The sequence below is a fragment of the Anopheles nili genome, chromosome 3, assembly GCF_943737925.1.
Source record: "Anopheles nili chromosome 3, idAnoNiliSN_F5_01, whole genome shotgun sequence".
Lineage (NCBI taxonomy): Eukaryota > Metazoa > Arthropoda > Insecta > Diptera > Culicidae > Anopheles > Anopheles nili.
This window is the reverse complement of record NC_071292.1, coordinates 32,903,778-32,930,193: the sequence shown is the minus strand read 5'-3', so window position 1 is coordinate 32,930,193 and position 26,416 is coordinate 32,903,778. Positions and strand designations below refer to the sequence as shown.

Here is a 26,416-nt window from a genome sequence, read left to right as displayed (position 1 = left end):
CTCCTTCGTGGGTTGAATCGCGCGTCCTCCGGGCGTCGGAAAAGGGACTTCATTTAAATTCCACCCAACGGTCGGCCCGTAATCTCAAGCGTGAGGGCTTATCGAATAGGGGATGGTGGGTGGTTCCTGTGGCGTGAACGAGAGTGTTGCGTGCTCGCGAGTGCTTTATGTTGAGCAATGAGGCCGTGTGTATAAGTGGATTTTCCTTCGCTCCCGGGGTGGAAAAAAACCCTTCGAAAAAGCACTGACTCGAGCGTCTAATAAAGCAATTGCTTCCGGGCAATCGATGTGGCTGATAACTCGAAGGAAATCGGTGGATGGGTGGAATGTGATATTGCAAACGTTTTTCGGAGTCGGATTCCTCGAAGTGACGCAATGCCGGAATTGATTCATTGCGTTGCTGCTTTTGTTTTTTCTTTCTTTCGTTATTTCGTTCTGTTTCGAGCAAAAACACCCACCACCAACACACAGCTCGCTCAATAATGCAGCATTTATTGAACTTATTGTGTACGATCAGCCACCTTCGGTAATCACTTACTTTCGAGCAGAAGAAACCTACTGCCTCGTGAAGCACGACGCGCAAAACACAAAAAAAGGTCAGTTTCTTTCGTTCTCGACGATTCCAGGCGGGTGGGGCGAGTTTTTCCACCGTTCGTACGTTCAGTTTCTTTCACAGAAGTGGCCGCTGGCATGGCCACGGTCGCAATCATCAAATCAAACAGCACGCGAGCAACGTTTGAACACTTTTAATTGAACTATGAATATTTTATTTTCCAAGTAAGTTCGTTCCTCCAACTGTTCGCGACTCGCTTTTGGTTTGTCTCGCGTTCTTAGTTTTTTCTTTTCGTTTGAGCGCCTCGCATTGGCCTTTCGTGGGGCTTAGGAAAGTCTACTCTTTTTCCAGCCAACGATGTCCTACACCTGGTGCACTCTACGCCTAGTGTCGGAATTCGAGCAGTTCCAAGGACGAGCCGATTCGCGTTGTAGGTGTACGTTGATAGGGGGAGTTGGCTTTTTGCGAAGAAAGACAATCAAAAAAGTTGAACTACAAATTTTCGTGATATTTCTCGCCCACCGGGCTGCACCGGGCGATATGACTTAATTTTCGTTTCGTGTTCGGCCACGGCACGCGGATTTCCACCCAAGGGGCCTTTAATAAGTTCATTTACAACCGCGTAGCGTGCCGCGCAGGCCGGAGGAAACGTTATCGCTTCGAGTAATAAATTAAACAAAAAAGAAAGGTCTAATAATAAACGTACCGCACCGTTCGCAACCTGTACATGCACGTCAAGTGTAGACTGGGCCACAGCATGCGCCACACGGAACGTCCCCGTTGTCGGACGTTTTGCGAGGTCGGAACATTGCGCCATAAGGATAAGGTAAAACATGCATACGCTACTCGCTACAGTACGCTCAATTACTTAGTTATCACAGATATTTCACTCCGTTCGTCCGATGTCAAGTATTGCCACGGGGGTTTTGATGTCACGTCCTGTGCGCCAGGACACTCGCGGGACCACGCGTATCCTTGAAAGGACACTCACCGCTGGTTGCGTAAATACTTTTACCACTTCACGGCACATCTTACGCGTTAGCCAGGGTAGCTGAGGCAACTGATCCTGCCGAGCCGGTGCGTGATTCAGCCGCTGCTGCTGCCGCAGCCTGCATTTCCTGCAGTTCTTCTTCCTCGCGAGTCAACGGCACCGTCGAGTGGTTGTACAAACCTTGCGCCATCAGCTGCAGGGCGAGTGGGTTTTTCTGGCCGGACGATTTTTTGATTTTGGCGCGCTTGTTCTGGAACCAGATTTTGATCTGCGCCTCGTTTAGGCCCAACTCCGCACTTAACTGCTGCCGGCGCCGCTCGGTGAGGTAACGATTTTCGGCGAACTCATGCTGTGGAAGAGAGAGAGAGAGAGAGAGCGATTATGGATACGGGAAATGGCATGAGAAATTGGGTTCTTTTCGCACAAGAATTCAAGCGCAAGATTGAACTCTATTGTATGGTTAATAGCACCGAATCATGTGCATATTAGCAAAGACTAACAGAATTTCCCAAGACAAGAATATACTCTTGATACTTTGATAAAAAATTTGACAAAAAGGCGGATATGTTCTTGATTGGAAACATTCCTAGTGTATTATCTTATATAGTATGTGCGACTTCCAAATCATTTGATGGACAATTTAAAGAAAAATGTGTATCATGTCTACTGCTATGTAAAAACCGTTATGCAATAAGAATTTCATCAGATTCATTATAACCTACGCTAGTGTAGCTTTCATCCTTCTACTGAGTATCGTTAATGTACCAGCAGGGTAAAAAATATCCCAATAAAGGTTCACCTATCATGAATGCCTGATCAGCTCAGTTCCAAAGATGGCTCTTTTCAGACGTAAATATTGCGAATATCTTAAAGAGCATAAGCTTTTCATCCACTATGACATCTCGGTAAGGTGTGATAGTAATTGAAAATTGCTGAAGTGAAGCGATACAAAATAAGCTACTATTTAACCATATTAATCTGGAATTGAAATAACCACCTATAATGTTTTAAAATTGGGTGATTTTGTTTGCATAAAGGGGTATATTACGAATCTGGAAAACAGATATCGCATTCATGAATCAAATACCTATTTTTCTCTATTTATTGTTGGGAAGATTACCTACTGCTTTGTGAAGACTTTACATAAAAAAGTCTATTATACAACGAATGTGAACTACAATTTTAAAATACATCCAACCGAAGCTAGAAAAAAAAACCTAACAGCATATTTCAGTTAAAAATTCTATATTAGCAAACAGGAGTCATTTTAAAAGGAGTTCCTTCAACATTTCAAACAAGCTTTCCACCGCATGTTAGAGCAAATCCAAACCTTCTACAAACACTAATCGAAAGAAATGCCCACTAATCGGCCGGGTAGCTTCCGTGCGCTCAAACCTATCGCTTGTCCGCGCTTGACGCATGAGCGCTAAGTGATCATCTAGGTTATTAGCGCCCTCTTCTCTCCCTTTTTATTTTTCTTGTTCAAAAGCAAACTCGGAATATTAGAGCACATCAATCACCGTGCAGCGCACGTAAGCGCCAAGGCCCTTGCATCACACGCCACGCACGCACTTAGCACATCCCAACTTAGCCGCAAGAACTCTGGCGCACATCCTCCGGCACGTGGTGGGTCAATAAAATTAGGCCACCTCAGTAGTCGGTTCAAAAAAATACGGTAGCACTCGGGGGAAAATCTGCGCGACCAACGAACCGCGTTTTTTTTTTTATTCTTCCACCTCAATGTTACATTTCGCGGCCACCGACTTCAACCTACCTTTAACCGCGCCAGCTGCGGCCCACTGAACGCCGTCCGTGGCCGTTTATCGTCGGCCAGTGCCGATGCTGAGGACTGCTGAACTGCTGAGTTGCCACCACTGCCACCGCTACCAGCACCACCACCACCACCGCCACCGTTGGTGCCCTTTTCCGCTGGGCTTTTCTTTGGTTTGCGCGTCCGTGGACCTAGTTGGGAAAGGGACAAACGAACGAAAAAAAAGGGCCTTCGTTAGTTCGGGAGCGGAATCGTAGAAGCGCAAACACAGTCGAACGCGCACAATCAAACGGTAGCGATGCGTAATAATTGATGTACAAATAGGCGCACCCGAATGGGGGGGTTTCTTTTTCCCTCGTTCTCGGCGTTTTTTTTTTCATCTTCTTTCTCATCGCCCTCCCAAACGGAAGTCACTACTGTCTCCACCGAGAAAAAAAGGAACAAACTCGTCATCTGGCCATCCTGGGGACCACCCCGGGTGGTTTTGGGAAGATTTTTCGACCCCCACCTCCCCAACAAGCTAACCGATGATGGCGTCCGGTTGACGATGATGATGGGTGCCCTATGGCGCCAAAAGGTGCCCTTTCCCAAGGGTTTCCCAGGAGGCGTAAGCGCCAGCTGGGAACCCTTCCACGCTCGTGTGCCCATCGGTGAAGGCAATAGAAGAAGCACAAGCACGGGTTGAAATAAAATTAAAAGACAGTTTGAGTGGCTACGGAACGCATAAAACTAACAATCGTTAACTGAGGCGAAGACGGAATATCGGATGCCGCTAGCATCACTTCAGCGATCGTGTTTGCGCTCCGGTGTTGTTATGGATCGGATTTGTTGTTTGTCTTACGTTTCCTTTTTTTTCTTTGTTCTTCTTTGTCTCTGTACCCCGGGAAAGGGGTGGTGAGTTTTCCCAGTGCCTCCAAAGGGGCTGTGTTTTAGTGTATGTGAGCATGTTTTTCGTCCCGCGCGTACCCAACGCGTGTATAATAACTGCGCCCATTTGCGGTCGGGTCGGGTTTGTTTATCATATGCTGCGCACTTGAACTATTCCTCGAGCCCGAGACCCTGGGACTCTCGAGAACACCACCGGGACCCGGGTGTTCTATTATGCCCCACTGCTCTCCACCGGCCGTGGGGTTGAAGTATCGTGTCGTGTGCATTATTTTATGATGGCGATCATGTGCGCTGATCAACGTGCGGGTGGGAATCCCTCTTTTCCCGGAAAGCTCTCACACGAAAGCGTCCTCGTAAGGACTTCCCGAGGGTGGGTGTTTTTTGGTGCCGTACCCGTACGCCGGGAAATTCGAGGGGTGTTGTGTGTTGTGTCAACAACAAAAGCGAAACAATGGAGGTGTGAATGGATGTCCGTGTGAGTGGGGCGTGTTTTTTTATTGTGGTTGTTGTCTGCGTGGTGTTGTTTTTACGTCCAACTGAGCCGTGTTGTTCTTTCTAACACACTTTTCATTCCTAATCAACAGTGGTCGCAAACGATCGCAGTTGATCGCGTGGATCTTTGCTGATACATCCTCGAAACCACACGATGTCGTGAGAAGGACGTGAGATTCGGATATTGATCGTCTAACAACCAACCTCCAGCTGGAGCTGATGAACTGGGTGTGATAATTTCCACCCTCGAGATCACGTGTTCGATCGTGTAGCTTGTGGAAAGGCAAAAGCGTGTTGATGCGATCTTCGGTTCGATAAAATCGGCACATTTTCTTCGATTTTCTGCCCGACCAGCTCTCGCAAGGCTTCGGTGGTGCTATAATGTTGCAGTTTAGCGCAAAAGCTGGCTCATTTTTCAGCGACTTACGAGCTCGGGAAAGCATTGTCGCAAACACCGCCAGCCAGCATACATCGTTAATCACGTGGGTTTATTTTTGTCACTACACACAAAATGAAACATAACTCCCTGCCCGCCCTGGTTTGGGTTATATCCTAGCGTAGCTGGAAACCGTTCCACCGCAGCAAATCTAATGACTCAAGTGTTAAACCTCCTGCTTTGAGGCTGGGGCCTAACTAATCTTCGTACCACCCTCGGTACTCGGCTCGGTGGCAAGCTGGCCATAAATCAAACATTCGATATATTAACCAATTTGTCGTATGCCGCCCAACGGTGCACGCTATCGCATCGCAAAGACCACTTAAAGGGTCCGCCGTCGTGTGCCCGACTGGATTCTGCGCGCACACACAAAGATCGCATGTTCCCCCGGTTTGGATCGCCCCGGTGGGTGGTCCCTGGGATGATGGAAAACTAAATAAACCTCTTGCGGTAGCAGTGCGCCACCAGGCGGCTCGTAAACTCACCCCAATTAGCATTCCCGCGGGTCGCAGATCGGGTTCTCGTCTTACCGCGAATGGGGCGCAATGGGTCGGCTTTGGATTTCATACGTAAAGTTTCATTACTTCGCACAATTAAAACACAGCCCGGGAATGCCTCTCGAACTCGAGCTCTGTCTTACACAACCTCCCCGAGAAGGTGCGTTGATATCTACATCGGAAGGTCGGATCAAAACCCGAACAATCGGACGGTTCTGGCTTGGGTCACCTTTTTTATTTTAGCAACGGTATCAAGCACCGTGTTCTCCATTCTGTTCTGGATCATGTTCACAAACACTCCAACCGATGCCGTTGCGTCTTTTACATGTTTGCTTATTTACTAACCCTTCGTCAAACAAAGGAAGCACGCACACACGCACGCACGCACAAAAAAGCCACCCGTACGATCGAGGAAATGTTTTCTTTTCAACCCATTTTCCGTCCACCTTCGAGCGCACGCCATCGCACACAATCGCCATGCACGTGGAGGTTGAATCATAATCATGCTGTTTTCGTTCCACATTTATGCTCTTCGCGCGATGACGCCCGCTGCCCGCTGAAACCCGGTTTTGTCGATCGAAAAGGTTATGGTTTTGTTCGTTTGTGTCTGACCATCGAACGGGGGGTGTCCTTTATCCTTCGGCTGGCTAATGTTTGCGTTGCGCCATCATCGAAGGGTTATTAGCGGCGGATCTTGATCGATTCGACCACCGCAACAACGCAAACACTTCAATGCGGTGAGTCATTCTTCGGTGGGTTCGTTCTGGGAACGAGCCGATTGGGACAAAATTCCTACTCACTGTAGGGACGGCACTGTTGTGGGTTGATTGAACGACTGTTGCTTGAACGACTGCTTGAAATAATTCATGAAACCTTTCAACAGAAGGATACGCAAACTGCCCGCATCGTTACGTTAATCTCAGCAGGCATGGGTTTCGAAAAAGAGATTTTAAACCAATACTTGACCCACATCGCGAGCTCGGACGCTTTATTTCATTTCTGCCCTCTCTCGCGAAGGCTATCGAACACACGATTCCCGGTCGGTGATATGCTCGAATGGCTCAATAATTTGTCAGTTTTACCTCCGGTGCGTTTTTGCGTCAACATCATTCTCTTTTTCTCTCGCTCTTTTTTGTTTTCGCTCCTTAATCTGCATTAAGAATACCGCGCCATTTTGTGCCACTTATCAGGCACGCGGGTAAGTTTTCCTGTGCCGATTTTCCGTGCCCATACCGATCGACTTCCTTTCCCGTGGTGGTGGGTTTCCTTTTCAAGCCATCGATCGGCCACATCCCGCGGGCCCTTAGCCGGCTCGCGAAAGCGAGGAGAAGAACGGCGAAAAAAAAAAACGTCCTCCCCAAGACACGGCATGCGCCGGCGTTCGGAGCCGACGTGGGTGGTCCCGCACATTAACCGGAATTCCTCCACATATCGCTTTATTGTAATTGCTCCTGACGGCTGCGGAGCGTTCGCCTTACGCACGCCGATTGTGACCGTACCCGGTGAAGGGAGAAAGGACTCGATGCTTACGATGCCTTTTCTTATTCTTGTTTTCTGCGTTCTCGTCTTCTCGTTCTCCATATGAAGGAGAGCACCAAAACAAAAAAAACCGCCCTGTCTCCTGCTGATCACGTTCGCAATCAAGCGCGCATGTGCGCGTGTTTCGGGCTGATTGTGTGCATCAATATCTGCACGCGCGCTTACGGAACGGACATTGCCACATTTTGTGTTTTTTGCGAGCGAACTATTTAAAAACGCATGAAAATGGGTGCCATTTTGGCAGTGGCCTCCCGAATTGAGGCGCTTTTAGCGTGCCACCGAGGCTGGAAATGCACCATTCGCAAGATATGCCGTTTTTTCGCCTGTCAGCGGGATTGAAATGAATTGTTCTTATTTATTTCTGTTTTTCTGTTGTTGCGCAGATTACGATCGGATTACTGGATTCGTGATCCTTGAAAGGAGCGAGTCTCATTAGTGCTCAATCATGGAAAGATGTAAATATTTTGGCGTGGGGAAAAATATGCGTCGTGAAGCTCTTTGAGAGGACTCTGAATATTTGTTAAACGAAACCGACCTATTTCTGAATTTACTGCCACCCGACGAGCCAGTAAGAGCGCTCGTTTTAAAGCATCCGGAGGTTCCGTTGGCCAATCGATAGCGTATCGATTTTTGCTGCTTTGGCCACCGTGCAAAAAGAAAAGCCACCAACCAAATAAAGGAACTAACATTTATATCACAAACCAACACGACAGCTCAACAAGCGTGCGCCTCCACCGTCGGAATGGAATTTTCTAATTAAAACTTGAAACAATTAATTAAACCCGAAAACTGTTCAATTTCCATTGCCCAGGCGTCCGAGTGGCGTCCCAAGAATGTGGCGTGTCATCACGGCGTCGTGTGGTCCTTCGCCAGCCGAAGAAGCCATTTGCATTTGCCATCGCTCCGTCCGCTCACGCTTCTGCTCAATATGTCTCAATCGATCGATGCCGATGTCGATGCCAGGACGCAGGACACCGTAAATGGAGGCTTTCGTTTCGGGCCAGCCCCGAGAAGCGCTTTCGAACAAAAGAGCTTGAAAGTATTCGACCAAAACACGCTTCCGAGCACGTTTCGCCGGATAGAGCAATCGAGGCAATCGAAACGCCCCCGATCCAGTCCGTTACAAATGGTTACACTTTCTTCCGGCCCCTTTCGAGCGGCCACACTCAGCCTAATGACACATCTGCAACTGTCAAGAGGCCAAAATTGAAACCACAAACGGCGGCTGGCGGCAGGCAGGCAGTTCGAAGTATTTTCGAGAATCACTCCTGCCTGAAGCACCCCCAAAAAAGCCGGTTCGACAGCTCCATGGCAGGAGTTTGGGTGAGAAATTAGCCACACGGTCGGAAGGAAACACAACGCTCGTCCTCCCGGTTGGGTGGCACTTTTCACGGCAGCCCAAGGAAGTAAAGGAGCCGCAAGTTATTTTAAGCCGCATTTTATGGCCCCCACCGGGAGGAAAAGGCGGGCAATTCGAAAGTAACGAAATGCGGCCCGACTCTTCGACGCGTCCGAAGACGAGCTGCAGATTCATGTACCGGTGAGTTATTTGCCTAAAATTTAAATGCTTAATTGCTTGCGAGAGCCCAACCTCACGGACGGCGCAAGTAATGAGCAACATAAATCTTGCCACCGTAAAATCTAACAACCTCGTAAATGAATGGGGAAACGATCCCCCCCCAAACCGGCATTCGAAGGGTTGGCCTGCTCGCGTAACGAACTTCTGCAAAAGACCGTCGTTTGGGTGGAGATGGAGAAAAGTTTCGAATTTAACCTCGAACAGCCTCTCGGGCGCGCGAGCCCTCGAGCTGGGGGTTTGTCTTGACGAGTTTGAGTCGTTTCAGGTCGTCTTCTAAAGGTAGTTCGAAGGGAGAGAGAGAGAGAGAGAGAGAGAAAGAAACACACGCAACACGGAACACGGAATAAATAATCATTGAATACCGCTTCAAACGACGCCCTACCGAAGTTCCTCGAGGATGCCCGTTTTCGAGCGGTTTTTCCTCTTCAAAGCGTCACCCACACTCACGCCCACGTCCATTATTACCCATCGAAAACGTCGAAACATCGTCTTCGAAGCATGCGAGCCGCCCATCGCGATAAAACGCGCCTCTCGCGCGACAGAGATGTCAAACAAATCACACGAATTAAGCCATTTTATGGCACAACACAATGGCGCTCGATCGGACCACCCTTCGCTCGTGGTTTGTTGAAGGTGTTGAGATTGATTTAATTACCGACCGCCTTTTTCCGAAAAGCCGTCCTACTCCCGTAGAGGTGTGCCGGCTCGTGAAGGTGAAGCTGCACCTTACCTGCGGCTTCCCAGCGCTCGAATTCCATCCCTTGCGGGTGAATGTTCATCAAAAGGTAAAGCTCGTACATCGTACACGACGCAGCCTCGGATGTTGGTGGAAAACAAAACACATCTGCGATGCCGCCACAAAATGCCACAGGTCGTGGCGCGAAATATGTCAAATCCTGCTGCGTCGTTTGGCAATCCTTGAGTCGGGTGTTTCTTTTTTTTTCTTATTAATTTTCATCTCCACCCAAGACCGAAACCGACATCGAGAGGCACGGCTGGTTGACGGGCCATTCTTCATCGCGCACCGACGCCCAATGAATCCCGACGGCCGATGGAATGTTTCGCCATCATTCACGTGTGCCTTGTGAGCGCGCTTTTCCCGCGCGGATTATCCCCAATGGACTCTGCCGCCTTTCCGCGAGGGTGAAAATTTCGCAAATCATTCACACACGAATGCCTGACGTGCCGCGCATTCGAAAGGGCCTCCCTGCTCGAGGCAAAAAGGTCCTCAAAATTCACCCCGGCTAGCTTTAATTAACATTTTAAGCAACCGCTAAATTGAGCGTAACAATTAACTCGACCAATTTTTCTTTTTCTTCCCTCAATTCACCCGCTCAATCCAATCGCAGTTGGCGCTGAGAATGCACCTGAGATGCGATGGAAAACGCGCACATTAGAACGCGCAAAACGTGCTCAACGTGCGTGACGATCGCGTACGTGCACATGGTGTTGCTGACTACTAGCCGCTGGTACTTTTGGGACAGCTCACACACTCGTTTTTTGGCCACTCGCCGAAGGATGTTGAAAAATCTTCATCCCCACCGGACGAGCGCGCGCTGTAAATAATTCGAAATTAAGAGCACCGGTGAAAATGGATTAATTACAACGCCCCGAAGGAGAACCTTGGGTATGGGAAGCTTAACAAAAAAAATAAGAAATACAAGGCCCTCTCGAACAGCCTGTCGTCTGCAAAATCGTGACACGACCCGTGATGATGACGCACTGCGACGCATTCAGCGGTAATTAAGCAAATGCGAGCTGCCAACGCGAACGTGCATTCTCGGTGGATTTTCCCGCGCGCTGCACGCTGTGTCTGCGATTCTCTTTCCAAGGGTTGGCATGCATCCCGGTGTGCACTAATTGTGTGCGTGAGTGTGTGTGGTGCGAAAAGAGACAGGACATGCACCGTGTCGTATGTCGGGTGCGAGAGGCCGACCGTAATAAACACCACACACCGACGGCAGGAGTAACGCTCCCGAATATCGCGCCGTGTGTGGTCCGCGACACACTGTGAAAGGGCGAACGGACGATGACGAAATGGATAAAAATTAATTGCAAGAGGAAGCGGCAATTATTGACGTTGACATTTTCTCCCTTCGCGTCGGAAAAGAGCCGAACCGGTCCGGCACATCCGTGCACGCCGTCTGGAGGTGGGCAATCGACTGTGAAATTATCGCACCCGACCACCGGGTGGTGATGAAATAAAGATTTGTTTTTATAACGTACGAACTGCTGTGGTGGTGGCGGTATTATCGGGTTTGCTCGATGCACCACTGTGCGCATGTGGGAAGGATTTCGAGCACTGAAGTGCTGCTGCAAGGACACTAGCGAAGGATAGAGCACCATTAGACCTTGAATATTTGTCTCCATTGTAGGATGTTTCAAGCCCGATTCAAACACGGCGATGGATCAACTTTCGAGGATAACCAAAAGCCACATTCGATTGGTTTCTACAAGCTGCTTCCATGACATTCGCGCGCCAACAAAAAAAAATGAACCGATATTTTGTGATTTGACGGTTTTGACGGTTTAACGATTTCATGCACTGCAAAAGCGAACAGCACAAGCATCGCTTCATCACACCGCCAGCAACCTTCAACCGATAATGGACGACAGGTTTTTGATCACCAACACCAGATCGCTGATCGTGATCACGTAATTACTGGTGGCAACGCAAAATCATGCCCCGAGCCGGCGTGAATCAACACGAGACAACGAAGGCAAAAGGCAAAAGACCCACCGTGTTCATTTTGCAAGAGGTGACAAAAAATTTACACTCGCTCTCGATCGGGTGGGTAATTCGATACGTTGACAATTTCGTGATGTATGACACGGGAAAGCGATATATTTTATTTTTGCACATTAACTGCCCGCGCGAGCGCGTGCTTGAGCACCTTCGCCCGAACCGGATCGCGTCCGTCAATAAATGTGTTAATATACTAATTAAAGCGGATTGGGCACCGGCACTAGGGGCTTCGGAAAAAGGGGAACGGAAACGGATCACCACCGGGTGTGATCGTGAACGGCTGCACAAGCTTTATCGGAAGTGACAGCCGGATCACACGTTGGTGACCAAAACCGCAGCGAGTCGGTGGGATTCCTGTTGCGTTGCGTTGCGTTGATCCGTCCATGGGTAATCGATCCGGCCCGGTTTGGTTGGTGGGTGTTTTTCGAAAACGCGGCTAGGAAGGGATCGCTAGAAGGAGGTTCAATTGTCGGGCGCTAATAGCATCGGACAGCTCGCAGGTGATGGCTTGATTCCGCAATCAACACCATCTGCGTGGTTTCTTTGGATTATTTATACTTACGGAGCTTTTGCTCTTTAGCTTGAGCTCTACAATCCACTTGTGGGGTACTTACTTCTGCCTGTGGGAGGAGAGAAATGAAAATCCGCATGAGTAATGTTGTTTTAACGCTGCTGCTAAAAACGAGATCATTTTGAAGAATTTTAGTCACTTTTTAGCTGGTTTGGTTGAGTCACTTTTTAGCTGGAATGTTGTGGTTGGGACAAGGTTATACATACAAACTTAAAGCTTCCTACACTACACAGCATTCCAAAAGAGCAAGCGAGACAACATCCCAAATCGCCAGCACCCAAAAATCATTCCACTAAACACCACAGGCCGTAAAATCTCACACCCTAAACTGCACAAGAAGTCATCAAATTCCGCACTCTATTGAGCGGAAAGATGCCTTACCCAGCATCCCTTTTCACACGCCATTCGCCACAAATTGCTTCCCTTAAATGGGTGCGGAAAAGTTTCCCAAAACTCCCCGTTTTCACCGACCGATCCACCCCCCGGGGGGTTGATTGTGCCCGGTGTAATAAAGCAATAATAATCCCCAAATTAATCCAATAAAACGCTGCTACTCCTGGCAACCGAAACGGCCGATTTTCTAGATTGCCATTCCACCCTCACCCAACGCGCTTGCTCTTTTCTTTGCCCTTTTTTCACCGCACCAGCACCAACCGGAGCAAGCAAAAACCTGTTAGCGTGTCGGTGGAAAATGCCAGCTTCCGAATCCGCTCAACGGGGGAACCGACTGACTGGAACAAATATCCTTCTTGTGAAACACGTGTTCCGCCAGCCTGGGGTTGGAAAAACAAACACTGGCAAGGATTTTTGAAGGGCGTGCCATCCCCTTCCCGAGGGTGGTTTAATCTTTATTGAATTACACGGCCATGAAGTGCCACCCTCAACGGGGGTGGTTTTTCACCCTCGTCGATGAAGGGGTGCAAGATAATGCGCACCCTTTCCGGTGTTTTATCGACACTCTCGCACACATTCTCGTCGGCAGCATCCAGCATTGGAGTTATGATGCTTTTTTTTTCGTCTTCGATTCATTTCATCCTTTTGGGCCGTCTGTCGACAGTCGAAAGGACATGATAAGAAAAGGGGTTTTCGGGAGGCCAATAAATCAACATTCGATTCGCCCATCAACCGGTTGCCGGTGGTTATTGGAATTTTCCGAATCTCTTCCCTGCCATCGTGTGGGATGAGTGTGTGTGTGTATTTTTTCTTTCAAACCATCGAATCCCCGATCGATTATTTGTTCTTTAAAGTGTCAAAAAACAAAACACCGCCCCTTAAAGCACCCGGGGCTGAAACTGAACCACGATACGTGACTGTGAAGCAAAAACAACGCCGCGCGGAAACTTTCACTTGCGTCGCTGTCTCAAACCACGAGCCCTTTTATTGGAGCGAAAATCAATGATCTTGAAGCAGCGAATTGGTGAGGTGAAGAGCAAAAAGAAAAACCCCGAACCATAAATCTTCGTCGCTTTTCTGCCGGGCTGACAGGTGGATCGAACGAATCACTGCCTGCGCGTGTGATATCGTGGCGCGTTTTACTGCGATTTCTTCCCTATCAGGGCTGGTGGTTTCTTATCATCCTCGACCCGGTTGGTTGGTGTGCCTCAACACTTCAGTGCGCTTCGATTTTCGCTTCGATCCCTAGGGCAAGTCAGGTTCAACCCACAGCCTCACAGCTCGAGTGGGACTTTGGGAGCGAAAACAAGCCCGAATAAAAAAAACACGCGCTCCATCGTGGCCTCCCAAAATGAGGCACGTCGGCGATTCGTGTGATCGGAGGGTTTTTTTTTCTTCATTTCATTGATCTCCCAGCAAAATGGCGACACTGGTGTAGGTGTTGATTTATTGTTTATTGATTTTACATGGCCAACAGCGTAGTCAACGCCCCATCCGAACGCAATCGTGGTCGGGGTGTTGAAAGCTGATATGCCTTATGGGAAATGAGCGCGGTGAGGCCGCACATGAGGCCGCTCGAATGGCCGGACGCAATAAATTACGCCAATATTTTGCACCTCATTCAGCGGCACAATATCGAAAAACAAACCAACCTTCCCCGCCGGGAGTAATCGAAAGCTCGCACGGTAAAGGTCACAATTATTACGGCTTAAAATATGTGCCCATTAAACTGGCAACTTCAAGTGCAAGTCTCTAGTTTCGTGTGCATTTTTTTTTGGGCGATCAAAAACGCTGCCGTTGTTTCGAGAGAGAGAGAGAGAAAAACGAACAATCACACGGGGTCGCTTTTCCGGCACAAAATTAGCGAAAAACTGTCACACGGGCTTTATGTGTCATAACTCATGCACGCTGCCTAGTTTGCGCTGGAACAACATAATGTGTCACAGGCGGAAATGGCGAAAAAAAAAATCAAAACTCCAAAAGCCACAGAACGAGGTCCCAAAACCACGAACCTCCACGGGTCTGTTGCTCGCGTAGCTTTATGATTCCGGTGTTCGCCTTCACCACATAGCTTCGAGGCCTGTTATTGGGGCTGATAGTAGACCACAAATCGATAATCGTCACGCAATTCCGCCCTCGCGCGCTCGTTCGCTCCATCATGCCTCATATCGCGCCGGGAAGCATGTCACCGGTTGACAACCAATTGATATATTTACTGCCGATTCGGTCGTAAAAAAGGGTAGTTTGCCGAGGCAACGATGAATAAAAAAAAATGAGAAATCAAAAAAAGAAAAACGCCCCCTCCGATAGTATGCACATGCACAACCACCCCTGGCTAAACCAAGATTGGGGGGGATGAATTTCCGTCCGGGGAAGCATAAACAATCATAACGATCCGCGCGGAACGTGACGACGGTGAATTCCTTACGAGACAGGTGGAATGTCTTTATGAGTAGCTTGGGCGCGTGGTTTCGAGTGCTTCCTTTCAGGTTGACCCTCGAAATGTCCCGGGAACCCGGGTAGGGTCCTCCCTTTCATAGGAGGTCCTTCCAGAACGCGCGAGCGCGAGCGAGAGAGAGAGAGAGCACAAATAGGGAGCGAGAAATAGCGACCCAGCGAGTCAACGAAAAAAAGAACAACAAAATAGAGCCACCATGGCGTACCTGCGAGGGTAAATAAATAAAGAGCAACAACATGGTGGAGTTTATGGCCCCAGGAAACGACCGATTTTTCGTATCGATTTATTCGAAGCATAAATCTGCGTTGGTGGATCGTAAATAGTATGAATTATGGTTCGGGTTCCAGCCCGCCCGATAGCCCGCTGGATCGTGACGGAATGCCGTGGTACCGTGGTGCGATCGATTGAAGGCGCCGAATCACGGTTCCACAACCATCCCGGCGGCTGCCATTAAAGGTCGTTGCGAGGGCGGCCTTTAAGTAGGCCTTTTCCGAGCGCGTCGGGTAGGAGCGCACAGACCTCGGCGCAAATGGCACGCAAAAGGGAGTTTAACGCAGTAATCCAACACCTTTAAGACACTGGTGCGATTGTGCGGGTGTTTTTTTTTTCTTTGCACGAAGGACGAAGGTGGTAAATAAAGCTACCCCCAAACGTAACGCTTAAGCATCATCGCTTGAGCGCGATCAGCTCGTAAAGTCGGACGGCGTAAGTGGATTAAATGGAGCGAGAAGTGCGCACTGAGTGGCGTATGTGTGTGTGTCGCTTCCGACAAGAAGTCGACCTGTGTCGTGTCCTTTACGGGCGGAAGGATTAATTAGTCAAGCTCCGAGCGGATGTACCTGCCGCTAAGTGGAATGTGCGTGTTCTTTTTGTTTCGCTTACATTTCAAACCCGTTCCAGCAAGCCATTCGGACTCAGGCGGGAACAAAATTTTGATTGTTTGCGGTGCTGATTTATTGGAGCGAATTACGCGCGCGGCCAAACCACTCGATTAGGGCTACTTCGAAATGTCAACCGGTGGAGAAGAAACGCATCGCAGCAAACCACGACCGCGCGAGCTGCGAATGGCAGTAGGCGACGTAATAAATTTCCTAATGACACTTTAATGGCTTTATTTTTGGTCGATTTGTTATTATTTATTGGGGCTCCCTCCCCCCGGTGGTTTCGCGGTGTAAATACGTTTGCTTTATGCAACTCCTACACGCTCTTGCTTTTTGCCTTTTTCCTTACTCTTTCATTTGGTGCAGGCAACGCGCACAAGAAGTCACCGATCTCGAACCATACCACACACGTATCCGCACGTGGGAGATAAAGCTTGCGGCTGAAACCCGGGCGTCAATCCTGAATAGCGGCAGCGCGCTTTGCAGACGTTTGGGAAAAGGATTTAGCCGAGCTCGGGGCGAGAGAAGTGGATTTGCTTATAAATCACGGATTAAATGTATCGAATATCGCGCGAGCGCGTAGTAAGAAGCAAATTTATGTCACTTTGCTAATAAGTTTGTAACAAAAAAAGCGCAAAACTTGTCTTCTTGATAGGTGCACATCTATATAATCAGGGTCGAATGCCTTCAAAATGCTGTTTTCAATTAAATTATATTGTTGAGGAGTACAGAAATGCAGCTCATTATATATAGCCACTACAACGTGATCCCTCAAGGCGCATCCATTCGCCAACAATGGCGTCCTTTTGAAGCCAAAAAAAACCGAGCAATTTACAACATACTCTCAGCCATTAGCATGTTCCACTCGAAACCCTCAAAATATCTCCATTGACGGTCGGCTGAGATTCAACAACGAGCTCGTTTCAAGAAAAACACGGCTAATAATAACGAAAAATCTTCCATCCCGGCCCATCGAGCGTGGTGAAAAATCACCACAAAATACATCGTTGCCGCGAGCGGGCACCAAACGGGAAGATCGGTTGGGCACGGAACGGCATAACAACATCGTCAAAATCTTAATTAGACATAGTTTAGTAACTAATTATTTGTGTTTAACGCGATCCCGGTTTTGGGCGGTCGTTCGTTTCCATTCACGAGACCCTCTCGGACCGAAGGGCTCGTGTTTCTGGTTCGTAGGTTCTGGTGCAAAAGTACCCACCCATTTCCACCCCGTGGGAGGGAAAACACGCTATCGGAAAAGCGCCACGATTGGCAAGCGAACGCCGAACTCGAGACACCAAGCCGCGAGGAAAGAGGGTTTTTGCAGCGGGATAAAATGTAATTTCGAACTGAATCTGTCATGTTTTTCCGCGTTTCCCCGTACACACGGTGCCCGGGGGGTTTTCCCGGCTCGGGATCCGTCACAGATCGCAGATTTGAACATTTAATCCTTGTTCCGACTCCGGAAAATGGTCCCCGCGAACCCGGCCGCTTGCGTGGTGATCGTTTCGTTTTCATTTCAAACGTCACATCTTAACAAACTGTCATGAAGTTAAATTTAATTAAATCCTTCATGTCGCTGTGTCTGTTTTCCCGACGTGCTCGCTCGTCTACGCCGGCCCGCGGTCTCACTCGGGTTCAGTTCCACCGACCGGCAACGTCGGTTCTCGGGCGAACCATTTCGCATTTTCGATTCGTTCCGTGGAAATTCGTTTCACCACGTCCCGGAAGCAGTAAAAGCGGGTATTTTTTTTTTTATTTCTCGCAGGTTGAAAAGAGAGAGAGAGAGAGACAACACGATAGTGCACGGAATGCATTTGGAAAAAGGTTTTTCCTTGCACATCCGTATGTCCATCGCATTTATTTTATCGCTCGCTACAAGCGTCCTCTAGCGGTGGGGGAATGAAGCAAATGAATTCTAAACTCCCAGCGCTTGTGTTTCACCACCAAAACGATAGTTTCGGCTGGATCCGGCGGAGTATTTCGCAGGACGTGAAACTAAGCCACTAAATCATGCCGTTGTTTCATCAATGTCAACGCGAGTAAGCAACCCGACACGACGTGGCGCTATATAAAAACAATTAGTGTCCCCCTTTAATGTCAGCTTAGAAGGTTATAATTTAATTGTGGATTTATTTATTGCTTCACGCTTTCATTTCCGGGTTTAAAGATCCGGCTGACCATCCCTATGGGCTATCCCTAAACCCTTTCTACCGAAAACGACGTAACAAATGTGTCTCTTGTGGTTAACGAAAGGGTGAAAAAGTGGCACCGTTTAATTATGATAACAGCAACCACCGGTCGGGTTGATTAGGAATCGCTTTTTGGGTTGCTTTTATCTCAAACCATATGGCAAAATTGGGTGTCCTCCCCAAAAAACCAATAGAGTTTAATTGAATAATCCACTCACACGCTCTTCGCTAAATTACTTCACGACCGAGTGGATCCACAGCCGATGATAAGGCTAATCGTGTCCAATCCAGTTGCGCTACCAAAACGGGGAAAATTACTCGCCCCTTCGCTCGACCGACCCAGTTTCCCTTGCTTTTCCCGATACCCTCGGAATGATGGTTTTTCCCAAAAACCCCAAACCCTCCCAACCGAAGCCAAAAAGGTTCGGCAATATAATACCGGATTCATGAACTTCTCGTGCCAGAGAAGTGAATCGATCCATTCGCTTGGATCGTCGGCATGTCGGCACTCCTTCGAGGGGTTTGCTATCATTTCGACCGTGCTCCTTGCGTTACCACCCCCGTCGAAAGGACATCCTCCCGGAGCCGGAGTACCGATCCCATTTAATGGACGATTGCTTCCGATTGCTTTCGCTCTCTCGCTCTCTCTCTCTCGGGTCGCTCGAAGTGTCCTTTTGCCAACGACCGCTCACCCAACACGGGTCGAGTTTATCTTTCACAACATAATGTTTTCACACCCTGCGACCACCCCACGGCCGACTGTTATCGATGCTCAAATGAAAGAAAAAAAAAAGAACAAGGGATTCCTTCTTTCCTTCGACGAGTTTTCACTTCCCCCAGGACATTCCAACATCCAGCGGATGGGAAAGCATGAAATCGTTTCGACACCCGGATTTTCCCTCCCAACACCCCGCTGTGTGTGTGTGTGTGCGTGGTAAACGGCAATGATTTTCAATTTTCTTCCCCTCGCTGGTTTTCCCGCAGCCACGTTTTCGCTATCTCTGTCACTCTCACGTGGAAACCCATGGCAACGCGCAACCGAGCATCGAAGTTGGCTGAAAAATTAGGGCCCTTCTTGGCCTTTGCAGTGCTACGTGAGTCTTTTCCCTCGGAACCAGCCACCGGGCACACTTCACACCCGCACGGAAGTGTTTTTAGTTTTATTAAATTTTTCCGTCCATCCCATCGTGCTCGTGAGCACGCTCCGGGATGGTGTTTGTTTTCTCCCTCCCAAAATCGATACCCAGCCCGGGGGGGGAACCAAAAGGGACCAAAGGGACCAAAGGGACCAAGGACAACGGGTGGCTTAAGGGTCGGCGTTCACTGTTTATCGATAATTGAGAGCTAAATCCACACGGCGGTTGTGAAGTGGCCGGTTTCACTCGACTAGAAAAAGGGAGTCCTGCCGCGCAGATTGCGGGTCGAGAAAAAGAGTTTTAACCGATGAGCGTATGCTTACGCGGTTAGTTTGCGGCTATCGGTAATGAGGCCAGTTTTCGAGAACCCACGGATGGGCGAGATTTGATCCGGGTTCGGGTGGCTGAATTGGCTTCGTTCGGTACGGGTGTCCACAATTAGCTAGAGTGCTCTGATAATGGCACCACTTTTAACGCCTTTTGCGTCATCCTTGTGGGGAGTTTCTCAACATTTTTCGAGGAAGGCAAACATTTATCGATTGTAGGAAATGATTACAGCCCATGAACCATGGCGCTTCATTGAACGATTTGAACGAGCGATCGTTGACTTCGACTCCTTCGACTTCAGCGACTTGCTTCATAATGGAACTAAATCCTCACTCGGTCAGCAACACCGTGGCCCTTTCCCATTTGGCCTTTGAATCCTGCAGCTAATAGAGCACGCTGATTAATGCACGTTGCTTTTAATACACACTCATCGCTCGTATGCCGCACCCGGATTGGAAATCCCCCAGGCTCGATCACAAAACGGATTTAATTGGCCTTTTTTTTACGACCATTTGACCGCCGTGCCCTTTTTGATGCGCGCTTTGCAAACAGGTTGCAATAAAATTTTGTGCAAACCCACGGGCAAGCAAACGGCCAAACTGGCCTGCAAGCTCATGCACGCCGGACATTACCCGTACCGGATGTGGACGATTGAGTTATGGGCCGTAAAACAATGCGAAATCTTCAGGACCTCGAACCAACCCGGTACGGCATGGCTTGTGGGAATGGTTTTTTAGTTCAATTTCCTTTGTGAAGATTGCAACTTCTAACGCTCACACGAGAGAGAGAGAAAGAAATGTAGATGATTTTGCAAATTAATTAAAATGTCTTCCTCGAACTGACGCATTGTGACACCTCTTCGGCCAGCATTCGAAGCATCTAAACGTTTGCCATTCATTAATTCGTCTGTCCTTTTTTCACATCTTCACACATTCGGTTGGGGCTGATGCGCGCGTTTGCATGCTTTAATAGCAAACAGCAAGATTAGCATTGAATCAGGCCCCACCGAGAGCGCGAAAACCATTCATCATGGTAAATATGCTGCACAAAAATATAAAATAAAAAACACAGCCCCATTCAAAGCCACCGAGATGCCGGTTCCAGACCATTGTTGCCTCGATGACGCACAGAACGTCGCCGATGTTGCTGATCGAGCGACGAAATTGCGTGGCGACGAAAGGGCAATAAATAATACTTCTCTTGTGTGTGGGGCCGGAGTGCAGTTTTTTTTTTATTTTCAGCGTGTGCCATTCTTCTTCTTTTGGATGGATTATGGACCCACCCGAAACCGTATTTTCCATTTCCGCACACCTTCAATCAATTTCCGTGGCCACACGACAGTTTGTAAGCGACGTTTGATGTGATAGAAGTTGAGGCAAGAGTTCTTTTTTCTGTGTGTTCAATCTTTCATAGCTCTCTTTCTCTCTTTATATTTGCTGCTTCTTCTCATCCCAAGAATCATGCCATTCGACCATAAATCATGTAGCCGAGGGGCTTCATGAATTCGCACAAAACCCAGCCACAGGCCAAAGGGTCGTTGCACCGAGCTGCATCGGTGATGATGACATTTCGAGCGATCGGTGGAGTAAATCGAATCGGCTGCTCGACGTCGATCGAATGGCTTCGAGTGTCCAGCACCGCGAAGAATGCACCAGCAGGCTTTCCAAGAAGAAACGGATGCATTTCGGATGCTCATGGGCATCCCAGAGACCAGAGAACGTCCCAGTCGCCGGATGGATCTCCCCGAACTAATTAAGACATTAAAGGCCCAGCTCCACACATCAATCAAGCGGTCTGGTGTGAGGGAGAGCGTGAGTGAGTAAGAGAGAAAGAACACAACCCTGGCATCGGAGGATCGCATACGGAACGGAGTGAAGCAACGGACAGATTGGACAATTTGGAGACCCACACGAAGAGGGAGAAGCGAAAAAAAATTACATATCTACGCCCAAACCCGTGGCGAGGATCGTGATCACACACACACACACATACATGATCGAAGGACCACAGGGCCCGTGGTTGCAGATCGCCAAAAGAGCGAATCTTAAACGATTCACGAAAACTGCTTCCACGGTTCCTCGAACCATCGTCGGTCGGTGGGATCGCCAAAAGCTCATTGATCAAGAGTCAAATCTCATCATCGGGCGCTCTTTGCATTGTGCGATTTTTCCCCGCATCCCTGCGTTCCTTTCACCTACCCAACCACCCCATCAGGGGGAATTGCGCGATCGTACGCGTCCGTCTCGGGGATCGATATTTATTTACGCAAGCCGTCGCGAAGGCACCGATGCAGATGATCGCTGGCCGATGGCTCGATCGATGGCTTAATTGATTTATTTTACAAACAGTCCCCGTCTTCCCTACGACCTCCCTTCCATTGATGCCCTTTTATTCTCTCTCCCCCCCTATTCCCGGGTGATGGTGCGCATGAATGACGCGGCTCGATGCGCCATGTGTGCCCGGAAAGTCGAAGAAATACGGCACTGGCCCGCACACACGAGAGCAGAATCCGATTGACGGATGCATACCTCCCAAGAAGACGATCGTTGCGTGATGGTCGGTTGGTGAAGGTGAGGTGGATCGGGACGAGAATGCATTTACACACACACACACAAAAAAAGAATTCAGGGGTGATCTTGTGGGTCGGTCGTTTTTTTTTGTTAATTTTTTTTTGCAAACGATCTCAGAACCTTCTGCAGGAAGAAATGTGTGTTTGAAAATGTGCTACAAATGTTAGAAAGTGTTACAATCGTTAGAACAGGCGGATGGAAATGGGTTCAAATGGGTCCGTCTCATAATTTATATCAAGCGGCGATGTCTGTTTTTCTCAGTCGCAACGTCGTAATAACTCAGAGAACATGTGCAAAAGGGTAGAGCGACAAAAAAATACCCAAAAATCAAAGATATTCTTCCGCAAAACCCCATCCACAGCTTAGATGATAACTTCGGGCTAATCAAAAACGCCAGAAAAGATCCCCCCCCCCCCTCCCAACTCCATCCCAACTCCACCTTCCAGTAAGATCCACCAAAGCAAGACAAGAAGGAATGGATCGTCGCCTCGGCGCCCTCCGGACTTTTGGGATCAAATTGTAATATCTTCATTTTCGGGCGTCTTCAGAAGGCGCCCCCGAGGGTGACCACATGCGAGGATCGTCGACGAACATCGAGCAGATCGGCACGATCGTGCCCGGATCTACCGCAAACATGCCGCCCGAGGCGGTAGCGATGCTTCACATATGTTATCATAGAAGCAGAACGCTCGGGAATCGAGATTAAGACCCTCGTGTATGCTGGAGAGGCTGCCTCATAAAGCCGGATAGCGAGTTTGGGTGGTTTTTGGTGCGAATCGTTGAAAAGAGCAGCCAAAGTTGGCCCAAGTTGGATTCTTTATTGGGAAAATACAGTGCGTTTCAAAATTCGTCGTCAGGTGGCTAATTCGATTGGTTTTATTTCCGACATTGTGGCACTCGCTGTCAGCTTTATGATCAGGTATTTGACTTATCGCGTTGACCGATCATGTAGGGAAAAAAACATCGCACCATGAAGTGTACAGAAATGATTTCCCTTCAATGCGCGATTAAATTGTTTCCGTTATTGTGCGTGATTCCGGTGAAGAATTCGCCCGCCAAAAAATCCAACCTCACATCAAGCTACCGTCCCGCAAGGGCTCCAAATCATCACCCGAGCCCACCCCGAGGGCGAAAGCGGCCGTTTTTCCCAACTACCCCGATCGCGAAACCACCACATCCGCCAAGCGAAACCGGGACCTCACACATAATCCAACACGGGGGGCCCAATTAAGCATGTTCACGGCATTCATTCCGCTCGTAATGCTATAATGTTCGGCTCTAATGTGAACCGTACACCATTTATGTGATTTATGTATGACGGCGAGTTCAACATTCGCTCGCGCGCGCGCGCACACGCTCGCGCTTTTCTGTTCCTCTACCCATTTTGCCATTTCCCATGCCCGTTGGTTGCTTAATTCCGGGGCCTTCGTTTGGGGCCACATTCGGGCGATCTTTCGGCTCATTATGCAGCGGCCCGCGGGTCTTGGGGGGATTTTTTTTTCTGCGCGTTTCTTTATTTGCATACGCATCATCGTCGTCGCCCTTGTCATCGGTTGTGCATGACTGATACTCTGCCGCACGGAACGGGCTCAGATGCTATTTTTTTCTCAGCCGTCTTCTTCTCAACGGAGGCTGCCAATTCCGGGGATGTACAGCTAAATTAGCCAACGGTAGTGCAGCGAAGTGACAACGGATCCGAACCGTGCAGTTCTGCTCTTTCATGTTCCATAAATTTTCCTTTTTACAGTTACCCGACAGGGGTTTGTTAGGCAAAAAAGTAGCAGCATTTTTCGCACTGGAATAAAATAGATAAGGAAAGGCGACTTTTGGCAACTATTTGCCCAACGAGCTCTGCGTGGTATAAATGCGGCGAACACAAAATAAATAAAGCACATCACTCAACCACTTCACTCCATGCAAAAGCCAAAAATCCATCAGAAACGATCCCTACGACTGATCGAGCGATCAACGAATCTCCAAATCGCGTTCCCACATCTCCCAGACGCCTCGCTCTCTCTCTCTCCCGTTCTGCTGATTATTTATCACAACTTCACAACGTCTGGCTCGCTCGTGTGTTGGCTCGATTTTATCCACCGGGTTTTTTTTCTCTTTATTTCCCCTTATCTGCCCATTCCATTTTGCATTCGTCTCCGTCTCCGGCTCTTATCCTCGCATCTCCGCCCAGGCTCGATCGGTCGATCCCACCGAAACGACCGAACGCTCGATCGCACACGACGGAAAACCGAAACCTAATGAAGACATCTTAAAATTCAAATGAATATAGTAATCATTTTAATGCCCCCATGAATAGTTTTCAATAAAGAAAAACATATATTTATTAACTCGGAGGCGCGCATCCGCGGGACCGTTGCCGGTAGCGATGCCTCTGGGGTGGATGGTGGAAGAAAAAACGGGCGGCAACGGCGGCGTCCGAGGTCTGGAATGGGCCGACCGAACCCATCGACCACCGTGCGCAACGATGGAGGTCTTCTGGACTGTTGCTTCTCCGTTTATCCGCGCCACCGGTGTGCTCATTCGGCGAAAAAAGAGGAACTCCCAACGAAGTCCAGTTCCACCGTGGATCCCAAACGGTGTAGATGCCCAGGATTTAGCAGACATCGCTAAGGTCCGGACAGATTAAAGCGTATAATCAACGCGCCGACGCGCAACGCTGGACGTTCATGTACTGCTGCAACTACTGGCTCTCTGGTTCTGGCTGTGTCTCTGTTCCCGTCACCCGTCACGTCAAGGTCGTGTCCGAGGTTCCGACATCTTCATTCCCGCAGATGCCGCTTTCTTTCGCCGTCATTCGCGCGTCCATTCTCGATGACTCACGCTCTCGATCACGTCAGTGAGCTTCACCGCCCGCGTCGTGGATCACTTCGAATGGTAGGCGAGTTGGATTTTTCGGGAGGAACTTCAGCTCACTCAGAAATTAGATTAAAACCCTCCCAACAGTCCGGTCCGGTTTGATGGATTTACTGACGGCTGTTGTGACAGCCGAGGTCCAAGCTCAGGAGCTAAATCGTGCTCCTGGACATTGGACCTGGCGCCGGCATCACTTTGCGCGTTAGGGGTGGTACGCAAATGGAACGACCCTACGCTCGAGATAACTCAATTTTCGTCCCCCGAGCTCTGGAAGGTCTAAGACCCGGGAGTTCCAGAATAGCGTTGTACCTCAGTAAGGGGACCTCACGGCAAAGCTTGGAGACCATGCATAGGCCTCAAACATTTGCATAGGCACGTGGATTAATGAACCTCGACGATCGGCGACCCAGAGTGACGCTAATCAATTTGATGGATCGTCCCCCTGATTAGCTTACGGTTATGTGCGTGTAAGTTTAATCGTCTGGAAGTCGGTGGCTTAATTTTTGGCAGCCCCACGCCACCTTTCGCCCAACCGTTTCCGAACCCCTTTCGTTCGGGTTTTGTTCTCGCTCGGTTCCGTGGCCCCCAAAAGACGACCATCCCGATGGCCCACCAACGATGCCACTCGACGGTGGCGGATTCCACAGCGGCTATGATCAATGCGCTAGCGAAGATGAAGAAAGCGAACGGAGGGACATCGCGCGAGAGTGCGCTTCCAAAAAGGGGCTGAGAGAGAGAGAGAGATAGAGAGAGAGAGAGTGAGAAGAAAAAAGGGCACATCTGCGATCCAGCGCTCCCGTCTGTGGGTCGCTTATCGTCCAACCGATCCCGTACCTTTCCCTTGTTCCATTCCGCGCGATCGTCGGGAAAAACGGGAAAGAGAAAAATTAGCGGTAAATTTGATTCCCGTAAATGTCCACCGGCACGCACGCGGTACGATCCGGTGCGAGTGAGAAGCAAGCCTTCCCGATGGCTCTTGCATCGCGCTCGAGTGCAGCAAGGAGATGCACCGAAGCGCATCAACATAAACCGACCTGGGCCTGGGCACGATGAAGACGCAGTCTCACGCCGTGGTGATCGCGCAACGGGAGGACGTGGAAAAATTTACAACTCAATTAATTTACACCTTCGCAATGGCCGGGTCGTTGCGAGTTTCCGTCCGCCTGTTTCGGTTCGTGCGGTTTTGCATGCTGCACTGCAACGCCGTTGGCCACCCACGTCGATCGTGGACTCGTTTCCCAGGCCAGCCGGTTTGGAATGCCATTTGTCGAGCTGCGGCTGCACATGGGGGCCGTATTCGTAAAGCGATTGGCCGGCTCGATCGATGGCTCGATGCAGGAGAGATTTGTGGCCGTTTTTATAAACCGTAATAAGCCATTTGTAGGGTCGACGGGAATGGCGACACATTCTGGGTCGGGGTCTGGGTTTTGCGCGCAAATGAGGTGATAAATTTTGTTCACCCGCGAGATCGTTCGTGAGGCGTTTTTTTTTGTCGTGTGTTTTTTTTTTTTCAAGAAAACCCCCCACG

General features: G+C 49.2%; 1 protein-coding gene across 1 annotated transcript in view; it reads right to left on the bottom strand.

The window, feature by feature from the left end:
- Positions 1-1,584: 1,584 nt before the first annotated feature.
- The window catches only part of LOC128725969 (homeobox protein invected), a 58,849-nt gene continuing 34,017 nt past the window's right edge, over positions 1,585-26,416 (bottom strand). Inside the window, 3 exon segments of the mRNA XM_053819744.1 lie at positions 1,585-1,893; positions 3,319-3,401; positions 3,450-3,506. Coding sequence (XP_053675719.1) covers positions 1,585-1,893; positions 3,319-3,401; positions 3,450-3,506 — 449 coding nt within the window.